The 20,649-nt window shown below is 39.2% G+C and overlaps 2 protein-coding genes across 6 annotated transcripts in view; one reads left to right on the forward strand and one right to left on the reverse strand.

Moving 5' to 3' along the window:
* Positions 1-11,057, forward strand: part of TDRP (testis development related protein) — a 28,100-nt gene extending 17,043 nt beyond the window's left edge. For all 3 annotated transcript variants that reach the window (XM_077175012.1, XM_054630441.2, XM_077175014.1), the window contains 2 exons: positions 5,332-5,435; positions 7,719-11,057. In XM_077175012.1, the coding sequence (XP_077031127.1) occupies positions 5,332-5,435; positions 7,719-8,064 (450 nt within the window). In that variant the 3' untranslated portion in view covers positions 8,065-11,057. The remainder of the gene's footprint in view (positions 1-5,331; positions 5,436-7,718) is intronic.
* A 7,017-nt stretch (positions 11,058-18,074) lies between these two features.
* The window catches only part of FBXO25 (F-box protein 25), a 30,812-nt gene continuing 28,237 nt past the window's right edge, over positions 18,075-20,649 (reverse strand). For all 3 annotated transcript variants that reach the window (XM_077175016.1, XM_077175015.1, XM_054629061.2), the window contains one exon: positions 18,075-19,259. In XM_077175016.1, coding sequence (XP_077031131.1) covers positions 19,170-19,259 — 90 coding nt within the window. In that variant the 3' untranslated portion in view covers positions 18,075-19,169. The remainder of the gene's footprint in view (positions 19,260-20,649) is intronic.

Genomic DNA, 20,649 nt, shown 5'->3' on the forward strand with positions numbered 1-20,649 from the left:
TGGTTTGTTGCCTTTTACCCAATATTTCATGAGCCTTCTTGCCCTCTAGCAGAGCTCTAATTATCAACTGCTTACCTTTGACAGTAAAATTAACTGAAAAGTCTTTCTGGTGATGCTTTACTGTTTCCCAGTAGTCTCTTTGATTGTTCATTTTTTTGTTTACCTTTTATTACCTATTGTCTTTGCCTGTTTATCTATTATGGGAAGACAGTCATGTAAACATCAGAGTTTGTTGATGTGGTGAAAAAGGGTGTCCTTAAGGTAATTTTTAGTAATAATACCTATTAATATTGTAGGAGACTTTCATTTTTGACCCATTCTGGGGCGTTTTATAAAGTTAACGATCAGTAGACATTTGTTCCCTCTTTTATCTAAAGAAAGAAAGATTGCAGTCGATGTAAACAATTTGTATACAGTTATTTCACTTGAATCAATACAGGTAACAGCTGAAGTCTTACTATGAAGGTTGAGAGCAGAGTGGAGCTTAGGGTTTGGGGAGAGCCATAATGTATGTACAAAACTCTGATTATGGAAGAAAACTGATAGATGACTGCAATTTTCAGAGGATGCTTCAGATGTTATGATAGTTGCTGCTACAAAAAAGGTGCTGTTGCCCCTAAATTCCATGTGCTTTATCTTTAATTAATTGATTCTTAGCACTAGACTAAAAGAATGCTAGAAATGAGGGAGTTAGATTTCTGCTGGCTTAAGTAGTTGAAGCAGTTTTCCACAGCATCACACAGGTACAAAACCATAGCATAAGGAAGGCAATATCAGTGAGCAGGCAGTGGCCTGGGCTGACCCTTTTCAGCAGCAGTATCTGATAAAGCAGATCTGATAAAGCAGGTCTGCCTCTGTGATCCCCTCTCTCTGGGGATCTGTCTGACAGATGGGCACTGATCCTGAGGTCCTGGCAAAGCAGAGGGAAGAGGAGGGAGCAGGAGAAACAGCAGACAGCTTGACCAGGGACACAGACCACATCCTTTGCATGATGTTCTAGGAGGGACTGCTTGTACTCCCACTTTCACAAGATACACTAATTAGATGGCAGCTCTCTCATGGTGGAAAAAAAGTACTTCATAAGCTAGAAGGAGCTAAAGGAAAAGAATCTGTGCTCTGGTCTTGAGCTCTTAAGATACCAGTTGGAGCAAACCATGAGGGCTTTTCAATAGTTTGCCAGTTGATGGATTAATATGTATGTTTAATTCACTTTTTACTGATTCTTTTAGGTGATTGCACAGGACATTGCTGGACAGGTTTTCCCAGCCTAAAGTGGAAGATACAGAAGAAAATTTATTAATTGCTGTCATAGTCAAACTGCTATGAGACTAACCTGTATTTCTACTTCAGAGAATACTGAAATAGCTTCTTGAGAAGTTCCTGCTTTGTTTCTCATTGACATTTTTGAAAAATAGTAGACTGCAGCATCCAACATGGCCCTCTAATTCTAACATCTCGTGTTACAGTTCAGTTGTAGTCAGCAATAGTGCTTTCTTCCTTAATAAAGGTCCCCCTTTTTTTTTTTTTAGCTGTCTCATGACCATTTCACTGATTTTTTTTTTTTAACTTGGAGTGTATGCCTGGTTCTATCAGCCAGCTTTGATTTTCAAAGATCACCTAGTCCAAGCTCAAGCCCAACCCATCAGGCAGAGAAAGAAGCAAAGGTGGCAGGAGGCATTAATTTTTATCCTTGAAAAACCTCAAACATTAAAGGAGGCATTCTAGGGGTGGAACCAAGGTCAAGTGACCTGAGGGGAATATAGATACACTCTTTGAGTATGCAGGAATGGGGTTGGGAAGGATTAAACCCACTAGAGGGGATTTAATCTGGTGAGCAACAAGAAAGGTTTTTCTGCTTGTACACCAGCAGCAGAGAGTGTGAAGAAGATGGAGCCTGACTGTTCTCAGGGTGCTCAGGGAATGGGCATGAGGCAATGGGCACAAACTGAAATAGAAAAAATATAATATAAAAATAAGAAAAAATGTTTTCACCATGGGGACATTCAAGCCAAGGAACAGGTTTCTGGGGAGGTTGTGGATTCTCCAGCTGTGGAGATACTCAAAACCTGGCTGTCCATGATCCTTAGCAATCTGCTGAGGGTGACCCTGCTTTGAGCAGTGGGCTTGGACTAGATGGTCTCCAGAGATCCTTTCCAGCTGTAAAGGATGGAATTTCTGTGAATTCTGGATGTTGAATTATTTTGTGTTCCAATGACACAGGGAAAAGTAGTTTAAAGATTAGAGAATATAATCAAGTCAGTTACATTTATAAACCTCCTAGGAAATTTTAGAAGCAGTACTTTTGTGTAGAGAGTTGCATCATAAAAGTGAAATACTGTCCTTCTGCCAGTGGATTGATGCTTTAAGCCCATATCAATACTATATTTTCATACTTTGAATAACTTAATAGTTTTACATAAAACAAGTCTCCAATGTGGTGAGGAGTCAGCTTACTGAAGTGTTATCTTTACTTACTGACCTTCCTTTGACATCCATTGCCAGGAAGCTAATTGTTCTGGGATATGGGTCTTTCTCCAGGTGCTCTGTGAGGTTGTAGGTGATTCCCAACTGATTTAGGTTCTGGCAATCTGTGACTGGCAAAAGGAGATGGTGTTCAGAGAGAGCATAACATGGCTGGTGTGTAGGGCCTCTTCCCCTAACATCAAGAATCATTGGCTTGAGGTATTAGAGGGTGCACCCCTTTAAATAGGGGGTATTCATATATGGATCTCCTGTCTGAATTGGTCTAATTTTTCTTGTGATGGTTACCAGCCCTTTTTGGCTATACAGCTGCTGCATGTCAAACTGATGGTTGGAGGGAAAGGTGACTCCAAGATCTCCTTCCTGAGCTGTGCCTCTCAGTTGTAACTGTTCCAGCTGCACTCCTCAGTTGGTTAAAAGTGTTTAAAGAATTGTGAAAAGAAACATGGAAATGCAGCAGGCTGTTCTGAGGAATTTTGTTATTATGTGTCAGCTACATGACAGCAGTAGTCAAAAAACAAGATTGTTGCCCTAAAAACAGTTCAGTAGTTACAAAACAGCTTCTGGAGTGTGAAATGTGTATTTGACCACCTCCTCCACTAAGGTTTCAGTTCAGGAGTGTGCTGCCACTGACAGTCAGGAGTGAGCTGTTCGCTCCTGGTCGGTGCAGTGCAAAGATGATGCAGCAGATCGGTGCCAGTGCAGGCAGGTGCAGAAGAGGAGGCTTAGGCATGGTAGGCAGAGGTTCTGGTTTCACTCTTGCAATTCCTGGTTCTTTCAGCCTAGTCTGTTTGATATGTAGTAGGCTTTGTGCAGTGAGTTATAGCACATATTGGCAAAATTTACTTGGACATCGGTGTTCTTATGCAGATTATCCTGAGAGTATTTCCTTTGGAAACCCTAAATAAGTAGTGGAAGTGTATCTTAAATGTTTAGCATGCATTTCTCCTAAGGACTAGTTGAGAGAAGGAATAAATCAGTGACAGTCTGGGTATTAGCCTTGTATGTACCTACCAAATACCATGGACATGAAAATATGGAAGGAATGATGCAATGTGTACATAGACAATGATTTACATACAGGTAGAAAGAGTGCAGAGCTTGTAAAAGTTTATCCAAAGACCTATGCATAGAAATTTTCTCATTATTGTTCTTAAAGATATCTGTGAATCAGAACTGGAAAAATGAAATTAAATTAAAAAAAAAATCTAAAACTAAAAAGTATGGAAAGCTTCTAGGGTTTTTTGGGGAGTTTTTTTTGGTTTTGGTTTGTTTTTTTTTTTTTGAGGAGGATTGCTTGGGTATCCAGACAGTGCAGCAAAGGTTGGGATTGCATTGGCAAAGTATGTGTGATGTTCTAGATTAAAGAAGGTGTATGTACAGGTATATCCTTTTTGTTACATTGAATGTATGTGTATAAATGCTTGTCTCCAAGCATTTAATCAGTGTTGTTCTTTAAAGGTACATATAATTTAAATGAAGCCTCTTCTATGTCCTAAATTGCTCTCTGAAAACTAGGAACAAGGTTCTATTTTTTCATAATCAGCAAATTTATTAGATGGAAATGACTCGATGAAGCATCATTTTTGAAAGAAGGCAGCTTATCTATGAATTGCATCATCCAGTTTAAAGGGGAAAAGACTCTTTAAGTGCAGCTTGTAGCTGTGTTTTTGCCTTTGGTAGCAAAGGTTCCTTACCCAAAAGGCCTGAAATAATAGAATTTTAGTAAGATAACAGATGATGGAGTCATGGAATGGTTTAGGTTGGGTGAGACCTTAAAGATCATCCAGTTCCAACCCTCTGGCCATGGGCAGGAACACCTTCCACTAGACATGATTGCTCAAAGTCCCATCCAACCTGGCCTTGAACCATTACAGGGATGAAGCATCCACAACTTCTCTGGGCAACCTGTTCCAGTGCCTCACCACCCTCAAAGTAAAGAATTTCTTCCTAATGTTTAATCTAAACCTACCCTCCTTCATCTTAAGGCCATTCCCTCTTGTCCTATTGCTACATGCCCTTGCCAAAACCTCCTGCTTGTCTTCACAGCTGTGGTTTTGTTTTGATTATTATACTTCATAATGTATAATATTTTTTAATAGAGTTAAGTAACCCTGAGAGACTGTCACTGCTGTTCTTACTGTATCTTGGGAAGAAGAACATCAACTTTCAGGTTCTGTGCTTGGCACACAGTGTGTGTTTCTGTGAGCATGCTATCAAAGTAAAAATAACCCATACCTAGTCATTTCACCTTGAGGGAGGGAGAATCAAACCTTTAATAAAGTTTAAAAAGCAATTTATGCTGTGTGCTTAATGGTCACAGTAAATTTAGAGAACACACTGTAGTGCACATGGCACTGGTGAGCCAGTGCTCTTACCCTTCTTGCTTGCAGGGCAGGAAGTTGTAGTTTGGTGATCACAGAGAGGGTCAATATGTGTAAAGCAGGTTAAATCTAAAGAGTTTCATAGTGTATGTGGCTGTCCTGTCTGTCGACTCTTTCTAGACATGACAGTTTGTTTCATTTCTTATCTGCTGGAGCCCTTTAGACTGTCTTTAAAGCTGCCTAGATTCTCCTCTTACTGTGTTACATTAAAATGGAGCCCAGCTGTACTCGATGGCATCACAGAGCCACGGAGGATTTGTATAGTTTGCTCAGCAAGGGAGAGCTCTTGCTGCAGTCACCAGACCAGCTCTTTTCCCAGGCATGGCCATCCCCTGCAGCTCCAGTGGCACCACGTGCAGGGGCCACAGCCACTGCTGCCTGCCAGCCCCAGTGGCAGCAGTGGCAGCCCCACTCTGTGCCTGCCAGTCTGGCACCCACACTGAGGAGGATTTGCTTCTCTCTGTAGGTTCAAGGTGCAAGTTTCCGGGGCTGGAAGGAAGTGACCTCTATGTTCAATAAAGACGATGAACAGCAATTGCTAGCAGGATGCAAGTCTCCAAAATCCAAAGGGTGAGTAAAGCCATTTGGTCTATCTGCTATTAAAATGCTATTAAAACACAGAAAATAGCTGTGCAAATTAATGGAGCTGGATGCTGAGGAACAGCAGTGCCCAACTGCTGGAAGTCAAATTGACACAGGAAGTTTTGTGGGCAAAGCTATATATACATTAAGCTTACAATGAATAAGGCATGCTGTATTAGGAAAGGACAGATGATGTTTTAAACATTTTTAGGCTTGTAGGGAAGAAAAAGGAATTTAGCTGCCTAATAATTTTCTTACTGTAGAAAAGTAGTAAAGGGTTGTAAGTAAAAGGGTCATTCTCACATTTTCACTATCCTCTTAGAGATTAATTATGATAGAGTTTACAAATTCCCTTTTTTACATGCCTTACTCTCTCTTTTGAAGTCTTACTACACCTAGAAAGGTTAAGTGGAGTAGCTGTACTAGGATCTGGAAGTCTTCCCTGTTGGCACTGAGCTGTGTTTTGGCACAGCTGTGTGCTGGTATGGTGAGGGCAGCTCCCTGGACAGCACACGCTTCCAGGACAGACCATCTTCCTGTTACAAGTGTGTGCAGGCTTCACCTGCACGTGCTGCCTCACTGCCTTGGTTATAAACCAGATATACCACATAGCAGTGGATCTGTTCCTGCCAAATATGAGCTTTGATAAGCTAATATCAAAATGGCTGATTTGCTGTAGCAGGCTTTGTCTCCAGTTAACTTTGAAATAAGTGTGTTTCAGGATGCAACACCACGTATCTGCATATAGGGAGTGTATGTGTATAAATAAACAATTTAGAATATAAATCCATATATTTTATTTCCATTTGAGCCTCTTCCATAAAACTTCCCAAAAGTTGCCAGCCACTAACCCATGAGCCATCTTATGGGTGTTATTAAGATGCTAGGCTACTGTAATAATGCTTTGCAATTGATGCTGAATGTAAGAACCAAGTAATACAGTGAAGACAGCAGAAGTATGATAACAGAGTTACCACCAATGTAGAAAGCTATTTTGGTATTACTATGAGAACTTCCTGGTTTTTAAGTTCAGGATATTTTTCCTTAATTATATACCACGATTTTTACTTCACTTTTAAAGACACATGCAACTTTTAAGTGTGCTGTTTACAAAATACAGGAAGAGTGTTTGGAGTCTGTGGCTGGTTTTAGCAAAATGAAATTTCTGAGGAATCATAAATTCGAAATCCAGAAAAGAAAAAGTGATTTTTAAAGGTATTGGTTGAGTTGCTTCTGTTTAAATATGATAGAACTAAGCTTTCATTAATGGCACAAAGCCATTTTTAATAGAAATGTTTAAAAGAGATTCAATGGTGAGTTTAGTTGTGGCTAAGGAATTGATATGCTACTACAGATAATGTTTTCAATTTGCTTTTTAGCTCATTGAACCCTCAAGGTTGTGTCTGTCACCCCTGGTGTTCAATCTTTCCCTGTGGCCCATTATTTGATTATATACATAATCCTGCATATAAAGTTATGCATAACTATTTGACACTCTGTAATTCAAATATTTCACACTGCAAAATTATTCAGGTTGAAGATTCTTAAGGGGATAAGAAAAGTAATAATATGAGTAGCCTTTCAAATGTCTGAGAGAGAAGTTCCAGTTATTTTTTCGGTTTGGGAGGGGCATTTTGAGAGATCTTACCAGAAATACAAAACAGCTGTTATCACATTATTGTGTGGATTTTTATGAAAGTTTTAATAAAAAAGCTTGGTATCTTTTAAGTCCTAATTCTGTGTACATCAACTATTTTGAGGCATAAGGTTTAACTGGTAAGGTGGTAGCAGGTACATGAAACTGAGGAACACGGTGAGTGTTCAAGCTGGTGTTAGAACATTTTAAAATCCTTTCTACTATTGTAGTCCTAGGTTTTTTAAAATTTGGTTTTGTTTTTTGTTGGTTTTTTTTTGTTAAAGTCCTAAATTGTTCAAATGCATCCTAAAATCCTTCATACATTTCCAAAGGCAGCTCTGTGGAGCTCACCCCACAGGAATGGGGTGGGGATGGTGATGTGTCAATTCTCTTGTAATAGAAAATGACCATACTCAGTCCTCTTCTGATTTATCACTGCAGGATTCAGCTGTGTTTAGGTTTTTGTGTATGTGAGGGTGTTTTTCCTGAAGCTGACAGCAATGGATGTGCTGCCACAGGCTGACAATGATTAGCACTCCTTACTGTAAAACATAATTTAATTGAATGTTTATTAATAACTACTACATACATTCTTAAATGAAGGAATTAATCATGACATCATTGTTATTTTCTAGAACAAACCTAAAACTAAAGGAAGAGATGAAGTCTGAAAAGAAGCCAGGTTTTTGGGACAGTTTGGTGATAAAGCAGAATGTTCCATCTAGGAAACCAGATGAGATTGAGGGATGGGAACCACCACAGATTACCACTGCTGACTCTACCAGTGATGCAGCAACTCCTTTAAGTGACTATACAGCCTGGTCAGGCTGGGAAGAAGAAACCAAAGGCTCCACAAAATACACAAACCTGGCCAGCTCAGGAAACAGCTCCAGGTGGAGTATCAAATCAGCTGGAAAGCTGGTTAGTATTAGACGTCAAAGCAAAGGTAACCTGACTGACAACTGGGAAGAACTAGAATGATACTGGTAATACTGGTGAAATACTTTATACATAAGAAGAGAACAGTTCCATGATTTACTCACATGTTTAAACCAAAATCAAATCTGCTCAATATTGCACCTTTATACAGTAATTTGTTTTATTCAGATTGTTACAAATTTTTGCTCACCTGATAGTAAATTTTCTTATTACATTGTTAATAGCTATGTTTTCCACACTGAAAAAAAGTAGAGAATCTATTTTGTGCCTATATTTCACATTCAGACTTTGCAGTATGTCAGATTGTTGGTTTTACCAAAAAAAAATGTAATTCCTTAGTGAATGTATACACTGGTTGTAAATTTGACTGCCTTATGAAGGAACTGCCACTAGCTTGAGGTCCTACTTCTGGTATTCGAGGGCCATTCAAAATTTTAGTTTTGATGCTGTCCCTTTTAAAGTAAGAATACCAATCTGTGGCTTGCAGGGAGAGTGCTTGTACTTAGTACTGTTTTCCAAATCTTCAGCCTCAGCTTATGCTTCAGCTTGTGCATACAAGATGCTTAGTGTCACATTGTGCTGTACTCTGTGGGACATGGGAAAATAATGTTCTAAAGTAATTCCTTCCATTACAGGATTGTCACCAACAGTCAGGCTCTTCCAGAGTTGGGGTGTTTTTTGTGTTTTGATTTTTTCCCTGCTTTTTTGGTTGTTGTTTTTTGGTGGATTTTGTGGATTTTTTTTTGGTTTTTTTTTTTTCTTTTCTTTTCTTTTGGTGTTTTTTGGTTTTGTTTTTTTTTTGGTTGGTCACTATTTTTTTTTAATATTGAACTTCTTTTGACAAAGCTAAGTTTCTCAGTTTGTAAGATGCATGCTATGCCAAAAATAGAAATTACTGAAAATTTGGAAAACAGGACTGAGTAAACTGTAAGATGATGTCAGAATTCTGGAGGAATATTGAATCTGGATGTAAGAATAAGTTGCTTCTTATGGAAGGGCATATGTTTGCATTTTTTTACAATAGCTGATCCTTGTTTTACAAACAAGATTTTTGGTTTTGGCTGTGTTTTTCCTTCCTTCCTTCCTTCCCACTGCATAAGCAATGATTGAATTATACTCCAGCATTTTCAGGGTAGCTGAGTAACTGAGCCATTGCAAGTATGTGCATGCACACAACATTTTTGTTGAAAAGTTCCATCTTATTAGCTACTGATACTTTGAGTTTTTGGTAAAAGAAGGTGAAATGTTAAACTTGAGATTTGAAATTATATATGACTAATAAAAGTGCCTCTTTTTAGCATATTGTCTGTCACTAGTGATGCAGCTGATGTCAGATCTAAAGTCAGTTTCTGTTTTGTTTATATGACCCACACAAAGATTACTTTAACATCCATGAATAAAAATCAAACCAAAAGTTTCATAAGAAATGAACAGTAGGCCTTTTCTCTCCTGATTGTTAAACTGGTGTAACAGAACTGAAACTTGACTGTCTAGCAATATGGCCAGTGCAGTCAGAAGATGAAGCTAGCATGTCAGAGAAAATCAGCATTTTTACAAGAGAGTATAGACCTTTCTATAACAGATGTCTTGTAAACATATTTTTGCAAGAAGCTTATGCTGATGAAAAGGGATGCATGCAATTTTTTTCTAAGCTTGTTTCTGTTACTGCCACATTACTCCTCCCTTAGCTCTCTTTCTCTCCTCCTCCAATTCATGTGTAGTTTTCTGGCTTGCAGTTCCTGCATAGCTATTTTTTGGAGATTCCTGCTGAGATGTGCCTGGAGGGAAACTGTAGCAAAATGGTTTTAGTAGTTTGGGGTTTTTTCGTAATATTGATAGGATGCTAAAAGACATTGTTCTGAGGTTTACCAAAAAGAATGGTGATGTTTTATGCTACAAAACAGAATCTTAAAACTGGCAAATATATTTGTAAAATTTGCATTAGATATTAAAAAGTATTCATAGGGGAGAAAAGGTTAGCATTTATATTGCATTGTTTGGTCTGTGAGTAAACTCTATTTTTGCCTTGGACAAATATGTATGCTGAGATTAATTATAGGAAAGAATTAGTATTCTTGGGTGTAGTATGCTGCATTTTATAGTTTATGGAATACCCTCTAAGGCATGAGCTAGTATTTAATTTGGCTGTTGGTGCTGATCTAAAGGAACAGAAAAAGATCTGTTAGCAGCCCTTAATATTCTCAAAGATGGGCTGAGGACTTTTAATTTCACTCCTGAAGAAACTATTTATACTGTGACTAGTAAGGGTTTTGCCTTGCACATTATACTGTCAAGTGCCTGTTTCTCACCTTGATGATGTGTTTGATGCACAGCTTAACTGCAACCTTTTTCAATTTGTTTTTAGATGTATGATAAAGAATATGCTCACAAATATGAAGCCTATTATAAAACAAAAGTGGGAAATTGAGATATGTAAAATTCCAGTTTCACTCCTAGTGATGAAAGTTTTGGTGTGCTTTTTAAGTGATATTTCCTCAGAAATAACCATTTTAAGGATCAACATTATTAAATTTAATATAATTTATTGTTATGCTTTAATAATGTATTTGTCTGTTGAGAACTCACTGGTGTGAGCTTTCCTTCTCTCATGTTTATAAATGTGTCTGAATTTTCAGAATGGGGTCCTTTCATCTTTTACCTTTGTTAGATGCTTAACTACATTAAATGTTATGAGCTTAAGCTATACACAGCTCCATATGTGGAATAAGTGTAGAATATGTCCTTAATATTTGTTTTGAAATTGCATTTCAATCTATGTGAAATGTTTTAGAAGAAGGTAGCATTAAGATGGTATGATAAGATTGCACAAAATAAAATATAGTTTATATTGCTTTCTCGTAGCCAATCTGCATGATTGTTGGCGTGGTTTTAACGGGAATTAAAGGCTTTGTGTGGCTGTTACTAGTCACTTAGCTCTGAGCAAAGTCCTTTCTGAGTATTTTTATTTATTAGCATCATTTGCAAAAAGAAAAGTAGTATTTTCCATATGAATAAAGATTTAGTTTGAACTGAAACGCCTTATTCTTTGACTATTTTTTTCCAGTAGAATTTGTCATGTGAATATGTTTACATTCACTTGGACAGGTTTGGCCACCTCAATATAAGATAATTAAACTATTAGAGAGTTTAATTAGTGTCCAAAGGAGGGCAACAAAGATGGGGGGAAGCTTCCCTTGAGGGGAAGCTGCGTGAGGAGCAGCTGAGGTCACTTGGTCTGTTCAGCCTGGAGCAGACTGAGGGGAGACCTCACTGCAGCTACAACTTCCTTGTGAGGGGAAGAGGAGGGGCAGACACTGATCTCTGCTCTGTGGTCACCACTGACAGGATCCAAGGGAATGGCCTGGAGCTGTGTCAGGGGAGGTTTAGGTTGGATATCAGGGAAAGGTTCTTCACCCAGAGGGTGTTTGGGCACTGGAACAGCTCTCCAGGGAAGCAGTCACAGCACCAAGCCTGACAGGGCTCAAGATGGGTTTGGACACTGCCCTTGGACACTGGTGTGACTCTTGGGGATGGTTCTGGGCAGGGACAGGAGTTGGACTCAGATCCTTGTGGGTCCCTTCCAACTCAGCTGATTCTGTGATGTTACTTCCACCATTGTAGAGAATGGCCAAGGAAGGGATAGCAATGTTTGCCCAAACTCTGTGAATCACAGAACTTGCAGCATCCTAGATTTAAAGCATCACACACTGCTTTTACAGTGGCAAGAATTCATTGGTTTCTAAACTAAAAATAATTTGGTGGTTTTTGGTTTAAAATATTGTGGGTTTTGTTGGTTTTTGGTTTTGGTTTTTTTTTGGGTTTTTTTTTTTAAACCTTATTTGCTGTTGTGAAAGCTTGGGCAGAGCAGCATTCTTTCCCTGAAGATTTCCCAGCTACATGTAGAGTGGAGGACCTGAAATGCTTTTGCCTACACTGGCCCCCAACAAAGTGACACCTGCAGGGTCTGGCCTATGACACGTGAGGAGCAGCCACTGCTTCCAGTGGAGCAGCTGCAGAGGGAACTTTATTGTCAGTCTCCCATTCTTCTACTCCTGTCTGCTGGCACTGTGGTTGTCTACACAGACTGAGCAGGGAACATTTAGGCAAAATATTTCTTGCCATAATGTGTGAAGTAACTAAATCAGAAAATCTCATTCATACAAGTTATACTCTTAGTGGGGAGCAAAAAGACTGCATTGACACACCTCTGACTAGACACAGGGGGCAGGTGCACAGCTAGGCAGGTGGAAGGAAGTGGAAGGACCTGCATTTCCAGAGCTGAGCAGACAAGAACCCTGTCAAATTTTGAGCATAGATGTTCCTATTGCCTGGCATCTGTCTCAATTTCTGAAACTTATCAAAATGCTTGTTATTGTATGACAAAACTGTAGGTTGTGTGCAATCTGAAAGCATGAATGTGCATGTTATATAGCTGTTTCATGCATATCCAAACTGTTTGTGCTAATTTGCAGGGGTTTGTTTGATCCTTTCCTCTGAGTGCCTGCTACTTTGTTTCTGATGTGTCTGGGAAATAAAATCAGTACTGTGAAGAGGAAAAGTAATTTCCTAGAAGGCTTATCACCAGCAACAGTTGGCAAAGGTGTGTATCATTAGATACTGTCAGTCTCAAAAATTTCTTGTAGCATGACTGATTTGTACCAAATAAGACAGGGAATCAAACATACAGGCAAAAAAAAGCCAGTTTAGAAATCAAAAGGAGAGAATTACATTTAAGTGCCATCAGCATCATTGTGGAGCCTTCCTGTTCTGAGGAGGCTGTAATGCTACACATCATAGCAGAAAGTAATGCTGCTTCTGTAGTTACAAAGAAATAAAGAGTATGAAAACAATAAAAATAGGAATATAAATAATAGGAATTTATATTAAATATATAATCGTAAACAAGGTGTAGGGAGATAATGGTTTTTCACATGGTATCTACTGACTGTTATCACTGCTATTGAAAAAAGAAATACCTACTCTGCACTTGGGAAGAAATTTTTCCTATTCTGTGTCCAGCAATTACTAAAAGGTGCAAGACAGTAAGAATATTCTTTTCAAGGCCATAACAATCTGGTAAAAGCTTGGCTGGCATTAAAGTTTTTATGCTCTTGAGACCCAAATAACACTACTAGAAGCTTTATGACACATTTTGAACTGTGAGTTTCCTATTGGAAACGAAAAAGGATTATTCTTTGCATAGAAAAGTGCACAGCTGTGTTTTCTGAGATTTGTTTGTCCACTTCTGAAAGTAATCATGTGATATTTTGCTTTCCAGTTGCTCCAGCCCCTTGTACTGAATAGACTGAACAGTTGAGTTTAAGCAATTTTTCAGACAATTGGCTGGTTTCATTATTTGAGATTGTACAGTAAAATATATCAGATTTTATATAGAAATATTCCTATAAATTAGCAATGTCTTTTAGCCTTTTTTATCTTGTACCTTTTATCTTGAAACCCACAAAGGCTGTGGTCTTGACCGTCTTGTTTGTCCAGGAGTCTTGGATTCCCTACAAGGTTACACTGCCAAATTCCTCTGGTATTTGAGGGATGGAGGAAACACTGGAGAAAGTGTTTGTGCTAGAGAAAGGGAGGCAAATGGGAGGCAAATGTATCCTGACACCAAGTTCTGCACTTGGCATATTATTTTTTTTCTGCTAAAGTTTTCTAATAGGCAAGATGATGAATATTAATTTTTCTTTTGATTGGTTTTATTTTTGCACTTGTCTTTTAGCTTTTTAGGAGGGGTGTCACAGATGCAAAGATATCCTGATTGCATGAAGACCAACTCTTTGGTGTTTCTCTCATGACCAACACACCCCTTTTAGGCTGAAATGCCTTCAGTTTAGGTAGTGCCTGTAAACAGTTTATCTTCTGAACATTTGGACAGAAACTTGGCAACCAGCATTTGACAGGACAAAAAAAGGAAAACAACTCAAGCATCACTTCCCATTAGGAAGTAAACCATTGTTTGATGGGATGAAGCACAAGATTCCCAGAAGTCATATTACAGATAGAGTAAATCTGTACATAGGGTTATTTTAGACACTTAATGAAAAAGATATATGCTCTTTTTTTAAAATTTATTTTATAAACTAACCCTGAAGTGCAGTAACCCATCTGTGCAGCATGGCTGCCTCAGTGCTCCCTGCCTGAGAGCAGCTGTGACCTGAGCAAACCATCGTGGTCAGGTCTGGGCTCCTGAGCTGTGCACTGAGGACTGGATGCACTGGGCACAGGGGCAGGGGCTGCAGGACTAGGGAAGGAGCTGATGTTCTGGCATTGAGCAATGAAGCACACTATAAACAGAGGTAAGAAGTGCAGAACATCTGGGAATGTTCCTACAGCTCTTAGTAGCAATATTTATTATTAGGCCAGGGTTTTGGTCTTAGAGAATCAGAACTAACACAGCTCTAGCCTTTTTTCCTGGTGTTCCAGTTCAAGACCAGGACTTTTTGATGAGCAACTGAAAAAAACATCCCCTGTGGACAGGTACAAATGGCAAGTTCTGTTTGTTTGTAGTGTTGTGCCTTCAACTTGCAGCAAACACTTCTCCAGATCTATTCCATACTACTATGTGTTTAAATTAGACTTAGTTGAGGAAAGATGTAGAAGGTGAGTGCAGGCAGCAGAAGAAACATTGGATCAGCAGAAGGCCTATGGGCAGCTTGCAGCAAGAGCTGAAGGGGTGCTAGGATGAACCTACTGCAGTGAGGGGGCTGAACTAGGCCATGAGCAGCACCCATCCTGGTTAGGGGAGGTCTCACTCCTGCTCAGGCTTCAGTGTAAGAGCAGGGGAAGGGCACAGAGGGCACAGGAGCAGGCTGTGCACTGGGGAGCTGTGTAAGGAACAATGGCAGAGGTGCAGCCTGGGACACACAACTGCAGGAGCTACTGCATCATGGTGAAACATTTCTGGTTCTAGTGAAAATGCTGCCAAAGTATTGCTTTTATAAATTCACCAAGTTCTAAAGGGATACCAGTGAGTTCAGAAGGGGAGTGCAGCTTTGCAGCTTTAAAAGTTTCCTGTAGGTATAGGGCTAAAAATAATGGCTGTTCCTGAGAGAATAATGGGGACCAAAACATTGGGAAGAGGTGCTCTCAGCATGCAGAACTTTGTTCTACAGCTGAGCATTATGTGGGAAAGATAACTGACCCCAGTAAACAAATTATTCTTCCATTATTGTTCTGCTATAAATACTACAGGAAAATAGCATTCAAGTGGGAAGAGCATATAAAAATCAAGTAAATTTTAGAATTAAGTGGTTGCTGTTCATGTAGACTTTGAAAATTGTTAGAAAAACTTTCAGCTGAAGGCACAATGACTATAAAGTGCAACAGATATAAAACTGAAGATGTTTTATTCATATTTGTAGAAGAATGTACACATAAACCTGCAGGAAATAAGCATTACCAGCACACCTGACAGGTAGAGGGACAGGTCTGTGTGTGGAACAGAGGATGGTCCATGGGAATTGAAAGAAAGAAACCCAACCTTACTCTCACCTCTCATGTCCTGATCCACTTATCTGTCATGTCTTTCAATAGAGACATTTTAAGCATTAAAGGTAACCCTCATCCTACTGAACTTTGTAGGAATTTTTGCTGGGAATTATGATCCAGTGTCTTTGAGGGTTTGGACCTGAGCCTTGCAGATGAAAGTACGAAAACACTGCAAGCAAATAGCATAATTAGCTAATGTTTCCATATTCTGAACTCTAATTTATTAAACAACTGTCTCCAAACATTTGATATTGATTTATTTAATGCAGGTACCTATCTGCCAATTCAAGCAACCTTAGTTGGATGTTAAGGGTCTAGCCTTCCTTTAAGTTCTTTGCCAATGATGGAGCTGTAAGGATGCTAATTTGTGCACCATGAAATCCAAAACGTTGTGCTGCTGTTCCCCATCCTACCCTCTCCTCCCAGCTGGCCCTCACTGCTTCTGCCTTCTAGACTGCAAAAGGCCACTGGTCTTTTGAAGCTAGCCCTAGTAGAGATCTCCTGGTTTGAGCCTGGTGTTTTCCTGAAGCTCAGCTTCTTCCTTCTCCTAAAGCAACTTAATGTAACCCTTTAAGGATGGGGAGCAGGGGGAAAGAAAGAGCAGGGTCCCACTCCTCTGTTTTCTCCAGGTAAGAGCCTCAGTCCTGTCTGACTCCAAGGAAAAAGGCCCACACAGTGCTCTTAGGAGGTCCATGGCAGAATGTCTTTTCCCAGAAATAGGTGAACAAGACAACAAGTTGGGAGAGAATATAATAAAAAAGGCAAGGAGTCTCTCAGAGACAGGTTTGGGAGGCAGTGACTGGGGAGTGGGAAGGGAGACCTTGTTTTTCAAAATTGTAATTTCAAGATCCTTGTGGACTATGGCAGGGAATATCCTGATGCCTTTGAACTGCTGTTCTCAGGACTAGAATTTATTAAAGCCAAATCACCCAGGACTGGAAGTGATCATGGAGGGGGCTACAGTTAAAACACTATTTCCTACCACTGCCACTGCAAAATCTATCTATAAAGAGATCCAGGGTTGGGGACAAAAGCTGTCCCCAAAGAAAAAGAAATCTCTGCTTAAGAGATTTAGAACACAGTTCAAGGCACCCTTTCTGCTGAAGGGCAGAGTGCCTGCCCTTCCTCCTTGGACAGCAGCACACAGGAGGCCAAGGAGGAGAGGTTTCACATTAAGGTATAACCCTTCTCATGGTTATAGTGCTTTAGGTTACACAAGAGAGTGCTGGAGTAAAGGAAGATAAATTCAGGCTGTCAAAATATGTTCTGTGCTTCAGGTGAGGTATTAAAGATTGTTATCCTAAAGGTGAAATCCTTTCCCCATTCTTTATGTGATTTAAATTAAAAAACTCAACAGACCAACACAAAAACTCAACCACCACCAACCCTATTACAAAATCACTGCCTTAGCTTTTTTGCTTAAGTAACACAACTGAAAGTTACCTTCTTATGCATGCAATGACCTCACCTCACATAGTCACTCTTAATCAAACTCTTATTTGCCTTAAGCCTAAGCAATGTATTCACTATTTAACAAATCTGTGGAACTGTTTCCAAAACAGTTTGGCCAATGTTGAAAGCTTGTATCACTGCTCATGACAATGTGATTCCACACTCAGGGTTGAAGATTTTTTAAATAAAGAGTCTTAAATAAACTGAAACGCTTCTCGGCACATCTGTGCATATCTCTTATCCAGAAGAAACGTTTAAAAAGCCACTTTACGGCTTTTGGGGCCTTGGGGTCCTGGTGGGCACCCAGTTGAACATGAAAATTCTTACAGATACTGATTTTTTTCCAGATCTGTCTTAAAATGGCTTCTGAGACCATAAAATCATTTCTCTTCCCTCCTCAATTCAGTGGCTAGGAGGAAGTTTTATGCAGGGTAGCAAAACTAACCCTGATAAAGGAGTGATTAGTGGATGTCAGCCAGCACCAGCCACTGTCAGGGTTACTGAGGTCACAGAGACAGGAAAGCATCTGAGCTCTTACAGGAATTAAATAAATGAGGAACAAATTGTTGTTAAAGAAGGGCTGCTGGGTCCTTAACAAATCCAGTGGCTGCAGCAGTGCTTGGCTGGGAAAGCAAGGCTTGCAGCAATGCTCTAAATGAACAGGAATAAGAATGGAGGTCCTTGGATCCACACCTGGCCATTACTTTTGCCACAGCCAACACCTGTACAGAAAGAAAGAAGAAAAAATCCACAAAACCCTGTATTGAAAAATCCACAAAAATCAGCAATTCAATCACAAAGATTAAACTAACATAAAACTATTTCTTAAGGACAAATATTCTCCCCTTCTTGTGCAGTCTATTAACAGCCCAGCTCTGCTATTACAAAAAGGGCTAATACAACAAACTACTGTAAAGCAATAGCACTAGGACTGCTTGTATGCTTCTCATTCCCTTACCAATTGCTACAGACAACAGGTTATAGAAAGATCTTACACAATTCAAATGGATTCATCTCTATGCACCAGAGGCTTCTAGGAATAACAGATAAAAACATGATTTATTACACTGTACAAAACTGGATTCAGAACAAGCAAGTGCAGAATGTGGTACATGATTTATTTTTTCTGTACATTACATATTGTTAAATTTCATTGACAAATCCAAAACTTTCACAATTTTTCCTTCACCTGCTTAAGCCAAGCAATTATTTTGTTCTACAGGATAGAAAAAAAAAAGCTTCCTGGAGAATTTAGCATCTGATTAACTTGGCAGAAGGTGCTCCAGCTCAGACTGACTTTCAGTGCTTCCCATAGCTTGTCAGGTTAGAACCTCAGTTGGGAGCATAGTGTTCTGCCACTGTACCGGTCTAGGAACAAGCAACTCCATCCTCATTAAATTTCAATAATCTCTTCTTCTTAGAAGATGAAATTAATACAGTTGCACTTGTAGACATTCCAAACAGTATAAATGAAGGCTGCAGCTACCATCAGAAAGATTTCCAGTAGCCCCAGATTGGTCTCATGAGTTCTGCAAGATGTGCTAAGACAGGTTAAATGTTTAATAAAGTCCTTAAGAAAAATAAATATTTTTGCATAATGTATGTACAAAAATTGTTTGATTTCCTTCATCCATATAGGTTCAACAGCAGATATAACCACAGTTATATTTTACTCACTAACTCCTAAAAATGAATGCCACCTTTGTAATGATGTAGTAAGAGCCTAAGAGAATATTGGCCTATTCTTTATAATAGTGCAAATTACATGGAGGTGTTTTGAAACCACGGCTTATAGAAAGAAGGATTAACAAAAAACCCCCTCCTTTGGTCCCTGCAAGAATAGTTTAATTCTTCCATGAAATTTTCAAAACTCCCCTACATAATTTTAACCAACTATTAAGGCGTCAAAAGCATAGATTTAAAGTTGAGAATAAAGTGGTCTTTCTTGGACTTGAAAAAAAGTCCACTGGAGATTTCCTGACAACGAAATTTTCTTAATGTTTCTCCTTTCCTCCTTGCTATTCTGCACAAAAGCAATATGCCAAATGAACCTCTCTGATAATCTCCCCCATATATTTATTTAAACTACAATAAAACATTACACTTAAATATATTGCACAAAAAGCATAACATATCCTGCCTGACTCTTCACAAAAATGGCCACAAACACAGGAGAACAGCTACTGAACGTCTCAAAATTTGAAGAGATCAATAAAATGCTGAGGAGATACTGGCATGAGACAGGTGTTTGGATCACTGGCTGTGCAGGGGTGTCCTGTATCCTGAAAAATGAAGGAGAAAAATAAGCAAGTTCTCTTTCCATATTCAGTCTCCCTTCACCCCCAATTTAGGAAAAAAAAAACCCAACAAAACAATAAAAAAAAGCACAAACCCAAAACAATTCTCTCCTTGTACCAGAACCTGAGCTGGAGCCCTTGAAAAACTATTATCTTCCTTATTCATTATTTTTCAGTAAGCATAACAAAAAGGCAAAAGGCACCAGCTTTACTGAGCCTAAATTATCTATTTAATCAAAACTTGAAGTCATCTATTGCTCTGGGGGAAAATGAGTCCCTTGCTTTGAAAATTATGAGCAGCAGATATTTCCTCAAAAAACCTGATCAGTGTGTTTGAATTCACAGTCTTAAAAGCTTTCCTACCTTTCCTCCCTCCTAATCCTTCTTTCATCTTTCATGCCCACCTTTTCCCCAAGTGAAATGAAAGCACTGCCTTAAAACTGAAGTTGGCACCTAGGCAAGGCAGGAATAGAGAAGTAAGACAGGGTGGAAAGGCTTTGCCGTTACAAATTCACTAAGCCTGCAGTGCTTTCTTTCCTCTTACAGAAATCTGACCTCAGCAGACCTGTCTGATTATTTAAGATTCAAATTCTTCTTTGAACAAAAAGTTGTAGTTTGCATCTTATTAAAACCCCCTAAATGAGGGAAATGCAGAGGTGTAATGAGAAGAAGTTCCCAGACAGTTCAATGGAGAAGTTAAAAAAACTTGTCAGTGTTGTTGTAAGGCTCAGAAGTGTCCTCATCAGGCTTTAAGGAGTTTCTGTCTCTTTTCCAGCAATGCTGGTGAATGCACCATGTGAGGGAAGAAAACTAGATAAATACATGACAAACAGATCACAGACTACCATGGTCCTCATTGCTTTTGTTTCCATAGGGAATGAAATTACATGCCATTCTGTTAATAGAAGGAAAGAATCTCTAAGTGATTATTTTTCTCACTGCCACATTCCCACCCAAAGCCTTTGCAGCACCAAAGTGCACCAGGTGAAATACATTCTAAATACTGCTCCACTTTTCCAGTGAAAATTGTTACTCAATAGATTTGTTATCTGTGTTTTTCCAAGAAGTCTATGGAGGACTACAAGAATGCACCAGGTGCTCTCACCTCCTCATCCTCCCACTCTTTTTAGTAATTGCTTTAACATCACCTGAGAAACAGTTGTTAGATTCATGACACAGAGGGAAAGACAAACATACACATAAAAAAGAGAGTCAGGTAGAACTGCCTAATAGGGTAATCTGCAGATGAGAAAGAACAGATGACCAAGACCAAAATCAGAAGTGTTAAACTTAACACCTTCATCTTGAGATGACATCTGCAAGGAAGAGCTGCACCACTCCAGAAAACACTCTTAAAGGTAGTTGCTAATGGATT

This window comes from Agelaius phoeniceus, chromosome 3, assembly GCF_051311805.1.
Source record: "Agelaius phoeniceus isolate bAgePho1 chromosome 3, bAgePho1.hap1, whole genome shotgun sequence".
NCBI classification, from domain to species: Eukaryota; Metazoa; Chordata; class Aves; order Passeriformes; family Icteridae; genus Agelaius; species Agelaius phoeniceus.